A 14,011-nucleotide genomic window follows, 5' to 3' on the forward strand; every position below is an offset into this window, starting at 1 on the left:
GCTAAAGAAAACGTTTCGGGAACAAATACGTTGCTTAACCGATCATTGCTTTGGTTTTATACCGTACGTTTTAGTATCGTCTGTACGTAGGTACGAACCGAACAATTATTTGCGACAGAGCATTTAAAAAAATAAATGTTTATTTATCATGGGTTATGAGATACAGCCTGGTGTCAGACGAATAGACATACGGACAGACTGCATCATTTAATACATAGCTGTCATACATCGCTCACCCCACGTTTTGCGTCGTTAATAAAAGGATTATTGTAAAAATATTTAAAGTTAATGATAAGTGCATGTTTTGTTTGAAGAATCGTATTCACTTTAAAATTACATTTTACGTTAACAATCCAAGTCATTGATTTTTATCGTTTCATTTCAACGGAGTTAATAGCCCATGTAAATGCAAAATAAATTTGCATATTTTTCATTAACTCGTCAAATAAAATATGCACTTTATTTGACTGTTTTAGTTTAAATAAAGTTGTTTTAATTATTTTATTATTTTATTAGTTGCGTGTTCAATTTTAGTTCCCATTAGTCATACTAATTATAAACTTATACATATAGATAAGGATAAGGATAATGTTAAACACCAAGCCGGCTTGATTTCAATATTTAAAATCAAAGTTACGTCCCGAAGTTTTCATCACTCTTGTCTGTGCTGTCTTAGGATAATACAAATAATACTCGCAAAAGAGCACTTTTTATCCAATAAATCATGAACAATGATATTTCTGTGCATAAGTTTAAAACCAGCAACCCCGTCCATACAACTTCATTCATAAAGCCGAAAAGTCAATTTTACCTTTTGCGTTTTATATATGCGAGTATTTATAGTACAAATAAGCACTAAATTACAAAATAAATCTTGATACATCGTGACCTTAGCACTAATAGAAAAGATACAACTTTTTTCTTGAGGTTTACACTCGTCCGCGCTAATCCAATCGTCTAGCTTTGCTGGTACTTTTATTTTTAGATTGCTTACAAAGATTGAGTGTGCAATTCTACGATATATCGTTCTCTTGGTTACGTGACGTCACACACTAATAATACGTATTTGTTTTGGTGAATGTCAATCAATCTGACGTTTTCAATTCGCAGTGCAATTTTAACATGGAATTGTTAACATGTGACTTGTACAGGACAATGGAATTTTTGATATAATGTGATGTGAGTTGTTTAGTAATAAGCGTAATTTCACATAATTTGTATTTTTGCAGTTGTAGTATTCATATGTCATGGGAAGTTCGTTGGGTTTTCGCCAAAGATATAGGCAGCCTTATGAGTTATGACGTATCTTGGAAAATGACAGCGTTTTCTCAAGATATTATTTATTAAACACCTTTATATTTAGTTTATTTTGCACCTGCATTTAAAACAAAAAGCGATCGTATCTTACGATTTCATAATTAAAATAATCTCTCGATAATGTTATTATTCCCACGTCACAAAATAATTATCCAAGCTTGATTTTACGCAAACCTCTGTGGTTTTGCGAGACAGCAGCTGTATGACGTTTGGTACACGTGCGTACATAAGTATTCGTATTAGGCATGGTACAGTGAGCGACTGCGGTGAGTTGTGGTCAGCACACAATTGTTTCTTTACAACCTACAATACGCGTTAATTAGTAAATGATGTATAAACTCTTTGTATTTGAATGTACCTTTTGTAGGAGTAAGACTGAGCTTAATAAAGACCTTTTTGGTTAATGTTAATGACGTACCTATGCCAATGTTACCAGAATACTTGGGCAGCCGTAATGTTGTTATGAGAAGCTTAAGGCACCATGAAAATGTCCTCTGAATTTAATTTCTTTATGAAAAGGCGTGATGGTCGTTGCATCACATTTAAATATTAGAAAAAAAATGATTTTGAAATTTAATATCAGAAAATTTATATCAATGTTTTTTTTTTAAAAAAGCTACTCTCGCAGTAAGTAATTTAATCATTATCTTGCCGGTGATTTCACAAACATTCATTCACATACGAAAAGACACCCTGCCTCAGGACAGGCATTCAAGGATCACACAAATGCTTTTCCGACGCGGTGATCTTACCCGCGACACGTCGCGCTTCTGACCTTTTACCACTTGGCTGTCCTTGCAGTCAAATTCAATCGAATTCTTTCGGTCAATCCCGCTGTTCTGGTAGGCATCGGCTCTATTGATCTCTCCTGAGCACCTAACATATATTCTGACCTTAATTGATAAGACGTCATCGAATATAATCAAATAGACATTTCTGTATTAGAATCAAACGTTGCGTAGATCAACACGTAGTAATTACGCTTAACACGTGTATCTCATTTACTATTCAATGATTAACTACTACATGTTAATTAATTCATAATATTTGAATTATCGGATTATGATATATCCTTTGTAAATAAAGGACATTCTCTGAAATAGAGATTTCTGGCATATGATTGGGTTACTTAGAAAATAATGGAAAATAATATTTAGATGGAAAATATCCAACGATTTCATGAGCTTTTGAAGCACGAAGAGTTTTCATTATTTATGATCGATGTTATTTTATGATATATGTATATATAACTAGTGACATAATTTTATGATATTAATTATAGATGAGTTAAATTGAAATTACACTTATCTCCAAAACAAAAACAAAAATATTTTTCTGTATATAATATTTTCAAGCATTATTTTTCAAGTTTTGCAATAAGCTAATTAAAACCGCAGACATAGTCAGAACATAATTAAAAACTCTTTAGTGTTTTCAACTCAAAGCTTTATTATAACAACACAATGTATTCTGTACAACCCACTTCCAGTCATCCTTCATCCAATCTAAAAGATTTTAATAAATAAATGTACCACAGTTGGTTGTTCTATAATTTTATAGCAAGTTTATAGTTAGTTCACTTTGAGCACCAACGCTTCACTGCCAAGAATCCTCAATTTGCTTGGTTCGAGAACATCCCTGAAACAAATGAAAATCTAGGTTATGAACTTTCTTATACAAGAAATAAATGAATTTGAAAATTAGAGCAATCATGAGTAAACGATTGATTCATTTGATGTATTTGAAAGGGGCAGAGTGAAAGAAATAAAAATCTTTGAGGATTGGTCGGTATTATTTAGACAAGATTTGATTTAGAACTCTGTTTGAGTCTCGTCGTAAACTAATAGGGCAATCCTGACAAAGTGGTGTAATTAAACTGGTGCTATTTTTTTAAACAGCAAATCATTTTTCTTTTTTTCATAACATAGGTAGTGCCTAAATCTTGAGTTACTAATTGTGTACCATATCTAGATCAATTTTAATTACAATCAGACCGAGTCTTTATTTAAAGCTTAATTAAGGAGTTAGAACAGATTACCGACTAACATACTCGTTCTATTTTCTTAGAAATCGTAATGTTTGATCCAATATATTAACTAAATTGATTGAGCGATGTCTATTCGAGTGACTTGTCTAATTGAATTACCAGTGACTACACTGCCGTTCAAGTTCCGATCAAGTTTTGATTTCGTATAGAGATGAGGTGTGTCTGCTTGTATTTTTCGAAGTTTGGTAGAGAATGTTAGGAGTATGTTAAAGATAGTTCGAAAATATAGCCAGGAAAAAAAATATGGCAACCCTAGCTAAGGCAAAACACATAATGCCTGTTTAATTCTTGTTGAAAATGGAAGGCCATTTTTATAATAATGTACCAAAAATACCGACAAGAAAATTCAATTTAACTTTTGAAGTCACTTAAATAACGTCTTTGTCAAATATTTTTTGTTCAAAAAGTCCAACAATTACAGGCTGGTATTATCCTAACAAACTAGGCTTTATCACTTCGAAAATTGTTGTTGGACTATAAGCAGCAAACTTAGGTATGTTTCCTTCTCACAAACGCCTGTTAAAATACAATTACATTGTTACCATATCAATAAACAACCTTTTTCAAGTTTTGTAAAGGTTAAAATTGTTATCGCAACCTATATATTCGTTGATCCGTAACTCCTTATGAACTAAGTTATTTCTATTTGATATCAACGCCTGCTTGAACACGTTGGGCAATACTCAAAGTTATTCAACCAGGTGGGAGATGGTTGTACCTTATTGCAAACTGTTTAAGGACGAAATTAGTTTAAGCAGAAATGCGATAGTAATTGTCATTGCTTTTTGGCAGCAGACTATGTAAGCGTTCCTGATTGTCAATATTTTTTGGCGCTCTTTGCAGCCTAACCGTGATGCCGTTAGCTTCGTCCTAATTGTCAAAGTTACGGCAGTATTCAAAACCGTTAAGAGACATTCTAAAATTAATACTTGATTCTACATAACACTTGACTAATTGCCCTGCTGAAGTTTTCTTTTACGGTATAACATAATTTTGGACTTACTTTGCTGATTTCGGTGACTGAATGCTGCTTAGAACAACTTCAACCTTATTTTTGACATTTTCGAAGTAATGCAGGTCAATGGTGTAGTTTTCGTTTCTAAAGTTGATGATTACGATGTAGTTATCTTTGTCGTGCCACCTGAAAAAAAAAGATTAATTAAAAAAGCTGTTGAATCTACTGGATTGGAAAAACTAACGAAGTATAGAGTCCTAAGATAGTAAGTAAAGTGGTGATGATGGGTTGACATTTACTTTTTTGTTTACAATTGGCAATCTCGCCCCTAGAATGAGGGACAGAGATGAAAAACGACGTTAGTACTGTAGTGTGACAGAGACAAAGCTACAAAATCGACTACCATTACTCCAGTTACTAACAAGCATGTAAGCTTATACGCTTAACGTAGTTTTAAATGAATGATGTCATTATAATCTTTTTCATTAATAATAGTCTCATTCATAGTATCATGCAACGACTTGTTTGAGTGATTGTAATTATTGTTGCCATTTAATTATTGAATGTGCTTAACTAGCACTCCTGTTTGATGAAATAATTAAATCCCTATATCAAAGGGTGCTTACTGATAATAAATAATTATTCAATAATCATAAAGTAATTTATTTTGATACAAATGATCAATGAATTTTAATCAAAAGAGGGATTATTTGGTAAAAATAATTAGGACATAATATATTTCGTTGCATCGAAACATTGAACAAACATAGTGGTTTCTTAGGTTTACGCGAATGTTAGACATTGAAATAAAACTACTATTACGGATTTTATCGCGGCTTAATTCTAATTTTAATTTTATCGCGGGTCTGCCCGTGACCATGATACCTGCAGAGCTGTCGAAACGTCGGGAACTAAAATCAAAAAATAAACCGCTATAAAATCCGTAAAAGTAGTTTCATTTCAATTCAAAAAACATGTCAAAACAAACCAAATGACTATCTAGAATAGTCTAAGCGCAGGTTATTGATGATATAACAATAACCTACTGATAATGTCAAACTCTTACGAAAGGCAACAGATATTCGTAGTACACACATTTGAAGTAGTGATTATGTAGCATTAAGATGAAAGATGATAAGAAGTGATAAGGTTGCAATAGATATACATATACTCATATGCTATGGGTCGATGGTCAGTACTCAGATTTCAATTTCCACGACTGAAAGAACTTTTTCACGAATATGATTTATGGAGAGACCCGAAAATTATAAACTTAAAAATTATTTGCAAAATCCTGAGTCGTAAGATAGATGAGTTTCTAACTTAAGAAAAAATCAATACATCATAGAGCACTCACCTCCTAAAAGCAAAGACTCCTTCATTGAAAGCGACGGACTCGTATCTGCCTTGTCTAAAAGCCTTCTTAGTGCGAAGTTTTGATAGATCCTTGTAAACATTCAGGTGAGATCGTTTCGCGTTGCGCTGCGCTTCCACATTTAGATATTCGTAACCGTCTGCTACTGGGAGCCAGGTCTTATCAGCAGTTGAAAAGCCTGGGAAATCATTTGCGTCATTGTAACATATCATTAGGCTTTTTTTTTAATCCACAATTTCGAGTATTATAAATCAATATTATGATCAGGCAGATTATGGAAAGAAAAAAATATAAGAAAAAACCCAATCGCACGTAATTCATACAAAACACTTTTCCAAGCGCGATGTTAAATAGTTATGTAATGAAATGAAAAAAGGATAATTAAAGGCAACAACCTAAAACATTGCGCTTTACCTGCATTTTTCTTTGAATTCCATTGGAATGGAGTACGTTCAGGGTCCCTAGAGGACACCCAATAGTTGATAGGATCGTCTGTGTTGCATCCACTGGGATCAACAGTATCCTCCCAGCTCACATACCCGTCAACCATACCAATTTCTTCACCCTGTTAATAAAGTTTTTTAATTGTTTTCTTAACAGGAAATTTACATACATATAACACTATAATGTTAGGAAAATTATTCTCTTACCATGTAAGTGACAGCGATACCAGGCATGAGTAAGAGAATCATGTTGATACCATCAACTAATTCAGGGCTAAATCTTGAAGCTACGCGATTGTTGTCATGGTTACCGGCCTAGAACAAAAATATTCAAAGGATAGTGAAATTATATTCTCATCAAAAAAATTATCATGAACTGACGGATCATGGAACTTACCACCCAGTTAGACAATTTGTCAATCGGCTTAAATGTGATGAACTTATCAAGAGCGTATTTTATCTCAGCAGCGGTGGATGATCCGCTGACATCGGAAATTAGGACAAAGTTGAACGGCATTTGCGCACCTTGACGATCACCTTCACCGAAGTATCTCATAGTCAATTGCGGGCTTGAGTATGCTTCAGTCATCATAACTCTACTCAAACCATCTTTCTCTTTAAACTCATCAAAAACTTCCCTCCATTGGTAGACCATATCAAAGGTCTCATCGAGATCTTTAGTGTAAATGTGGTCTGTGTAATCATAGTTATCGGGATCATTGGTATAACCCGTTAGTGGTTCATCTGGGTATTTTCCACCAAAGTCTTTCTTATCAACTTCGAACAAATGTGCGATAGCGTCAACCCTGAAGCCTGCAACTCCTTTGTCTAACCAGAAACGAATGACGTTCTTCATTTCTTCAACGACATCAGGGTTGCGGAAGTTCAGATCTGGTTGTCCGATGACGAACTGGTGAAGATAGTACTTGCCGACTTCTTCCCTGTATTCCCAGGCACTCTTACGGAAAACACTGACCTTAAAATAATAAAATAGTTTTAAACAAACTATAATAAAAACAGTAAATTAAATAACTTAAAATCCTTACCCAGTTGTTAGGTGGATGCATTTTACCGTTACTGTCAACAACTCCATCCTCCCAAATAAAGTAATTGTAATATTTCTCGTGACCTCGCAATGCCTCTTGAAACCACACGCTTTCATTACTCGTGTGGTTTGGTACGAAATCCAGAACTATTTTAATATCTAGAAAGATAAACGATAGTGTTTATACGGTTGTGTTTTAGATTGTTCGCAAATAGTCTGAGTAAAGCAATCAATCCACTGCTTGCAGACGTGAAATTATGTGCAAATATATTATGTACTATATTATATATGAAACTTTACAAACAAAAGGAGTTAATTACAATTACGTCTTAACACCAGCTACATACCTAGTTTCTTAGCCTTAGCCATGAGTTTCTCAAAATCTTCCATAGTACCGTATTCTTCTTGAATTTCATAGAAATCAGAAATATCATAGCCAAAGTCGTACATTGGCGATTTGAAAATAGGCGACAACCATGTTGCCCCAACTCCCATCTCTTTCAAATATTCCAGACTTGATGTGATGCCGTTCAGATCTCCTATGCCATCGCCATTGCTGTCCTTAAAGGACCTTGGGTAGATTTGGTAGAATATTGTCTTTTCCCACCAGTCCAAATCCTTGTCTGCCCCTCCGGCATTGGCACTTAAAGCCAATGTGAAAACTACAGCCAAATAAAGTATCGTCTTCATCTTGACCCTGAAAATAAAAAGGATAATTATGCACAGGTTTTATCAACCTTTTTACTTCGTTAGGAAACCAGTGCAGCTCGTATTTATTCAAAGATGTCCGCCTAGTCAGAGTCCTAACTCAGCAATTTAAACTCTGACTAGTTCTATGTATATCAACCATACAAAAATAACTAGTATATTTTTCGGGAATTCGGCAATCATTTTATTTACGAAATGTTATGTAATCTCCCACATTTTAATGTATTTACACGACATTAACGTTCTAACAACACGATAATATTTTTCAAACACACCGTCTTCATTTATTCTCTTCAAGAAAATAATGAACAATTTTATTTACGAACATAAATAATCTAATTCCGTTTGACCTTTGCTAGACGATAGAAACTTACCGGTAACAGGCGATGCTGTAGGTGTTGGTTTCTTCCACCATCCGCCTTTATAGTGAAATCTATCTTACATCCAAGATAAATAGAGATAAATACTATTGTTTTTATCTTGTCCCATAATACCTAAACATTCTAGTACTTATCGTCATATCTACTGATAAATAAAGGGTATTCTCCATAAGTGCCTTAAAAGGTTATTTTGTTCATGTTAGGTTTGTTTGCTCTCTCAGATAAAATGTTACAGAAAGATGGAATTTTATTGAAAGCGAATTTTGGTATTACAAAAACTTCTCTAAAACTGGATTACTGGTAGACGAAGGTTAATAAAACACTAGATAAGTGGGAAATTGTATCTATTAGAATAGATAGTATCCAATTAACTTAAATAGTTTTTAAACTTAGCTCGCTCTAAACTATTAATAGCTTATCGCATAATTTACAAGCTTGTAGTACCTACATACGTATTTTGATTATACATCTTACAATATAAAATAAAACAACCATATTTTAGTGCAAAATTTATTAACAATCGTAAAATTATTTTACAACTAAATTAACAGGCTATGATAATTTACTTCAGTTTCAGTACAAGTCCTTCAAAACCTACCACTGGTACGGCTGCAACGCTAACCGAATCACTGAAAATATACAAACAGGATTTTCTTGAAGTTTTCTATAGTAATAATTGATTTAATCTCATAATTTTGACTCTACTACGTCAGAGGAAAGGTTAATATTTTGCGTATATGTAAAAAAGCAGTAGTTATATCTAGTATTAGGTGGTATTCCTTAAAAAAAATCTGCTAACAACACAATGTCTTTTAAAGCGATAGGTAGTCATAAAAAAATACAAATAATGCGAAATATATCAATTAATTAGCAGATTGCCATGTTAAAAAATGACAATATATGATTATAAACTACTTCGCTGACCCGTTAAAGACACAATAGTTAAGCAAAAGAAATTTCCACATGACTTACGGGACACGGGAATGGTTAAGTTTTAATTTATTTCAAAAGTTCAAAGGAATTTTAAAACTCACCCTTCATTCTTGGGAGACTGAATACTTTTCAGTACAACATTGGCATCGCCAGACACGTTTTCGAAGTACGTTAGATCAATAACATGCTCATTGTCACGCATGTTGACTATCACCAAGTACGTCTCCCCATTGTACCATCTAGAAAAGAAAACACAAATCAACATTTACTAGACATAAGTTCCATGACTTTTGAAAAGAATGATAATTTCCAAATTAGAATGGAAACATCTTCGAAATTTAAACAGTCGGTGAATGTGAAATGAATATTTTGATTTCCAATTCAGTCGGAACTCTTAGTGGGCAAAGAATATTTTAACTCCATTGTCAATCTACATAAAGATGCGAAGATCCTGTACACGTGTAAACTTAGCCAACACTTAATTGAAAAGCGATTCACTGTAGAATCTAGAGCAGCAAACTCCTTTGTTCCCTTATCTGTTAAAACTGTTGTCTTGGAACTTGGCTGGTTTATATTCTAGAGAACAACAAAGGCCTTCAAAAGTGACAGCAGAATGGATGCAGTGCCACAAAATTTGGAGACGGAACTTGTTTACAAGGGCTTCAGATATGAACACTAATAATTTGATTGACGATTTTCATTTTGGGAGAATTAATGTTAAACTTTTTAAACAAAATTATGAATCGAATTTGGACATAATCTAGCACAATTTGGATATAGCCTTAAATTTTTATAAGCGGACAATAATTAATACTTGTTTTGTTTTGCTGGTTTGTACATGTCCTTTTTTTCTGTAAGGCGCAGAAATTCTCATTGGCGACCGAGAAAGCGTGTAGTATACTACTCTTATTGACTAAAGCTAAACTGCCGTGCTACGATATCCGCGTTTTGATATCGGTGAGTAGCAATTCCTAATGCGGCTTGTATGGCAAATAATTTTGTTGTTTATTACTAGAGTTTTTAAATTACCTTCTAAAAACAAAAATATCTTGATTTATAGCCAAAGAATCGTAACGCCCGTATCTGAATACTTTATCCCGGCGGAGATCTGCCAGGGCCTGGTACACCTTCATGTGTGACTTATCGGCTGCTCTTTGTACTTCAACGTTTAAATCTTCGTAGCCGTCAGCCACTGGCAACCAAGTCCTGTCAGCCGTGGAGAATCCTGAAATATAGGTTGAGAGAAAATCAGTTAAGCAATAAAGTAATGCTTCTCAAGACGCCAGTTGTCAATTTTCAGGTATGAATCGTGTTTTAGTATCTAGATCTCAATTGTATCATTTTTGTTTTATTATCATTACCCTTTTTCTGTTACAGTAGAATAATGTGAAACGTATTTCTTATTATGGCAACTTCAATAGTCCACAGCTTGACTCACAAAGAATATTGTTTTAAACAAACATCCTGATTATACCCAGTTCATGTGCGGAATGACAAGTGGAAATCTCCCTTTTTTACTTCAAATTCGATGTAACGAAAACACGAACAAAAATCGCGTTGATTGAACGCCTTCAAACTTACCAGCATTTTTATCTGCGTTCCATTGGAATGGAGTTCTTTCGGGGTCGCGGGAGGATTTTACATAATTGATGGGATCGTTAGTGTTACATCCGGAAGGATCAACTGTATCTTCCCAACTGACGTAACCGTCAACCATTCCGAGCTCCTCACCCTTAAAATTAATGTATTCGTTAAGTATACGATTTAGGTTAAGCATGTTTTGATCATTTTAGATTGTTTCGAATACGTTATCACTTTTGGAAGTATTGCAACACGTTTTATCAATATTTCGGACTTGATATTGAGAGATGCTATCTCAAATGTATATAGAAATCACAAACGTTTTCATAAATCAATAAAATAAATCTTACCATATAAGTTACTCCCACCCCAGGAAGCAACAATACAATCATATTGATTCCGTCGACCAAACTCGGGCCGTATCTAGTTGCCATCCGGCTGTTGTCATGGTTACCAACCTGCAAAATGTTTCCTTTTATTTACTGATTTTATTTATAAAATGTTTGAATGAATCTGTAACGGACACTCACCACCCAGTTGGCACCTTGATCGACGGGTTTATAAGTTAAAAATTTGTCGACGGCGTATTTAATGTCAGCGGCAGATGACGAAGCGTCGACGTCAGTAATTAGGTCAAAGTTAAAGGGCATTTGTGCTCCCAGCTTATCTCCGTCCCCGAAATATTTTACTACGTCTTGGATAGACGCGTATACTTCAGTCATCATTACTCTGCTCAGGCCATCTTTCTCTTTGAATTCATCAAATACATCCCTCCATTGATAAACCATACCATAGGTTTCTTCTTGGTCTTTAGTGTAGATATGGCTTAAATAGTCATGAGATTCTGGATCTACATCAACCCGTCCAGAAAAAGGTTCGTCGGGGTATTTCCCTCCAAATAGGTTTTTGTCAACTTCATATAAACAGTTGACAGCATCAACCCTGAACCCGGCGACTCCTTTGCCGAGCCAGAAGCGAATAATGTTCTGAAAGTAAATAATGTGAACGATTAATCACACCGAACACACTGTCTCCAAATATTGTTGTTAGTTTTTTTTTATATTGTGTCTACTTTTTGCTGAGAAATTCGTTTATTTTGTTTTGTTATATTTTTACTATTCATAATTAACCCTGGGATTTAAATTTCTAGTATACTTCCCTTTAGAGATTGTATTTATATTTGACCAATCTGAAATTTATACATAAATCTTACCTTCATTTCTTCAACAACGTCAGGATTGCGGTAATTTAAATCGGGCTGGCCGACGACAAACTGATGCAAATAATATTTCCCAACTTCATCTCTATATTCCCAGGCACTGCCTCGGAAATGGCTTCTCTATAAATAGTTTTAGTTAATTTAGAAAGCATGTCAGTATGCTAAAATAGGAAATTGCTTCGCTGGACTTAATTGTAGAATAAAATGCAATGTTCAACAAAAGCGAATATTATACTTGGTGTTAAGTTACTCATATTTAAATAATTATGTCGGTTCTAGAAAAATATTGTTAAAGATGGAAGGGACTTTCGCTGTATGGAATTATTTTTTTGTTTCGTGTCCTTCACAAACATTAAGACACCCAGGCCTAGAACAAGCATTCGGACCACATAAATGCATGTTCTACGCTAGGATCAAATCCGCGTCACATCACGCATTGTAACACCTCTCGGCTATCCACGCAGTCTATACGCACACAATCTAATGTACAACACAGTAACACTGAACAATGACGTATAGTCATTGAAATTCTTACCCAGTTATTAGGTGGCTGCCTGTTACCATTTTCGTCAATAACTCCGTCTTCCCAGACAAAATAATTGTAATATTTCTCATTGCCGTTGAGAGCCTCTTGGAACCAGACGCTCTCATTAGACGTATGATTTGGTACCAGGTCCAAAACTACTTTGATGCCTGTGGAAAAAAGACCTTAAATATCTTTTCTTGGAAAATGATTTTACTATATTTTATGTCGGCTTTCAGAGATTTTATTTCTATGATTTGAATAGGGACAATTCTAACTTTGCGTCGTATTTTTCATTCATTGCTTTTTCTTCGAATAAGGTTCTTCTTATTTTTCTAAGAGATCTTATTTTTTTATTCCTTAATAAACTGTATCTCAAAATGAGGATTTTCAAGAATCTTTCTTCTCGGTAAAAATGTTTTTAATACGAAATTGTTTATTTGCTTTCAACAATGTTTAAAAGTTAAAAAAAAATATTGAACACCCCTGAACCCCGTCTATTTCGTCAAAAGTACGAAAACATTTTTTTAATTATCCATTTTTAGTAATATGCCTATAAAATGTGTATTGACAATGTCCCCCCTCTGAGCATTGTTCAACGAACTTGCTCTCTGCAGGTTAGCGAAATAAGATTCCAATATTTGGAATTATTTCGCAAAAAAAACAGTTTGTCACACTAACCATATTCGTTTGCTTTGTTAACTAAAGCTTCGAAATCTTCCATCGTTCCGTACTCATCGTGAACGGCGTAAAAATCGGATATATCATATCCGAAGTCATACATAGGCGACTGGAACATCGGTGACAACCAGATAGCGCCGACTCCTAATTCTTTGATATATTCCAATTTTGATGTGATACCTGAAAAAAGTAACAAATAATAGTAATGAATAATTTCATAGTCTTTACTAAGACTTCTTAACATTGATCATGCTAATAAGTTGTATATACCGTAAGTGGTGTTAAGTCAAAATATTATTATTTAAAATTATAGCCATTAAACGTAATTGTTTCATAATTTGGTACATAAGCACCTACCATTCAAGTCCCCGATGCCATCGCCATTACTATCAGCAAACGACCGAGGATAGATCTGGTAGAAAATGGTGGTCTCCCACCAGTCCAGTTCCCGTTCTTCATGCTTCAAAACATTCCCACTGCACAAGACCAACAAAACTGGCAGCAATATAATCGCCCTCATGATGAAGTCATCAACTAAATCATAGGTTCACCAAGATTTATATAAGACGGCTTTATCAAAACAAGATACTGACTGAGTGGTCTGATAAAAATGGATCATGTGGTGAAATGTGGAGATTAAATAAACAAACATGTTGAACGAGATTAAAACATTCGATTCCGTTTGAAATACTTTGCCGAGTCTATTTAGCTACAGCATCAATCATTTTCGCACTATTATGAGTAAATTCTTGTTTGTTGCCTATGGTAATAATATCTGGTGGCAGCATATTGATCATTGTTCGA

The 14,011-nt window shown here is 34.3% G+C and overlaps 3 protein-coding genes across 6 annotated transcripts in view; 1 reads left to right on the forward strand and 2 right to left on the reverse strand.

The window, feature by feature from the left end:
• LOC113493155 (calcium/calmodulin-dependent 3',5'-cyclic nucleotide phosphodiesterase 1) overlaps positions 1-14,011 on the forward strand; it is a 179,082-nt gene that overhangs the window by 30,643 nt on the left and 134,428 nt on the right. The gene's annotated exons all lie outside the window — the stretch shown is intronic.
• LOC113493157 (maltase A1-like) lies at positions 2,742-8,330 on the reverse strand. The gene is made up of 9 exons (XM_026870983.1): positions 8,265-8,330; positions 7,530-7,879; positions 7,184-7,341; positions 6,535-7,113; positions 6,345-6,452; positions 6,109-6,259; positions 5,677-5,872; positions 4,368-4,505; positions 2,742-2,955 (listed from the first exon to the last, which is right to left on the reverse strand). Exons 1-9 carry the CDS (start codon positions 8,303-8,305, stop codon positions 2,889-2,891), a joined length of 1,788 nt encoding a protein of 595 aa, XP_026726784.1. The 5' UTR covers positions 8,306-8,330; the 3' UTR covers positions 2,742-2,888.
• On the reverse strand, positions 8,767-13,750 carry LOC113493159 (maltase A1-like). The gene is made up of 10 exons (XM_026870987.1): positions 13,565-13,750; positions 13,208-13,387; positions 12,539-12,696; positions 11,998-12,123; positions 11,315-11,770; positions 11,135-11,242; positions 10,785-10,935; positions 10,233-10,428; positions 9,305-9,442; positions 8,767-8,899 (listed from the first exon to the last, which is right to left on the reverse strand). Exons 1-10 carry the CDS (start codon positions 13,725-13,727, stop codon positions 8,833-8,835), a joined length of 1,743 nt encoding a protein of 580 aa, XP_026726788.1. The 5' UTR covers positions 13,728-13,750; the 3' UTR covers positions 8,767-8,832.

This window comes from Trichoplusia ni, chromosome 4, assembly GCF_003590095.1.
Source record: "Trichoplusia ni isolate ovarian cell line Hi5 chromosome 4, tn1, whole genome shotgun sequence".
Lineage (NCBI taxonomy): Eukaryota > Metazoa > Arthropoda > Insecta > Lepidoptera > Noctuidae > Trichoplusia > Trichoplusia ni.

Coding starts and splice junctions, on each gene's coding strand:
- LOC113493157 (XM_026870983.1), bottom strand. CDS start 8,305: ATGGTGGAAGAAACCAACACCTACAGCATCGCCTGTTACCG. Junction 5,873..6,108: donor GAATTCAAAGAAAAATGCAG/GTAAAGCGCAAT, acceptor ATGATTTCCCAG/GCTTTTCAACTGCTGATAAG. Junction 2,956..4,367: donor CAGTCACCGAAATCAGCAAA/GTAAGTCCAAAA, acceptor CATTTGTTTCAG/GGATGTTCTCGAACCAAGCA.
- LOC113493159 (XM_026870987.1), bottom strand. CDS start 13,727: ATGAGGGCGATTATATTGCTGCCAGTTTTGTTGGTCTTGTGCAGTGGG. Junction 12,124..12,538: donor GGCAGCCACCTAATAACTGG/GTAAGAATTTCA, acceptor AACTATTTATAG/AGAAGCCATTTCCGAGGCAG. Junction 11,771..11,997: donor ACGTTGTTGAAGAAATGAAG/GTAAGATTTATG, acceptor ATTTACTTTCAG/AACATTATTCGCTTCTGGCT.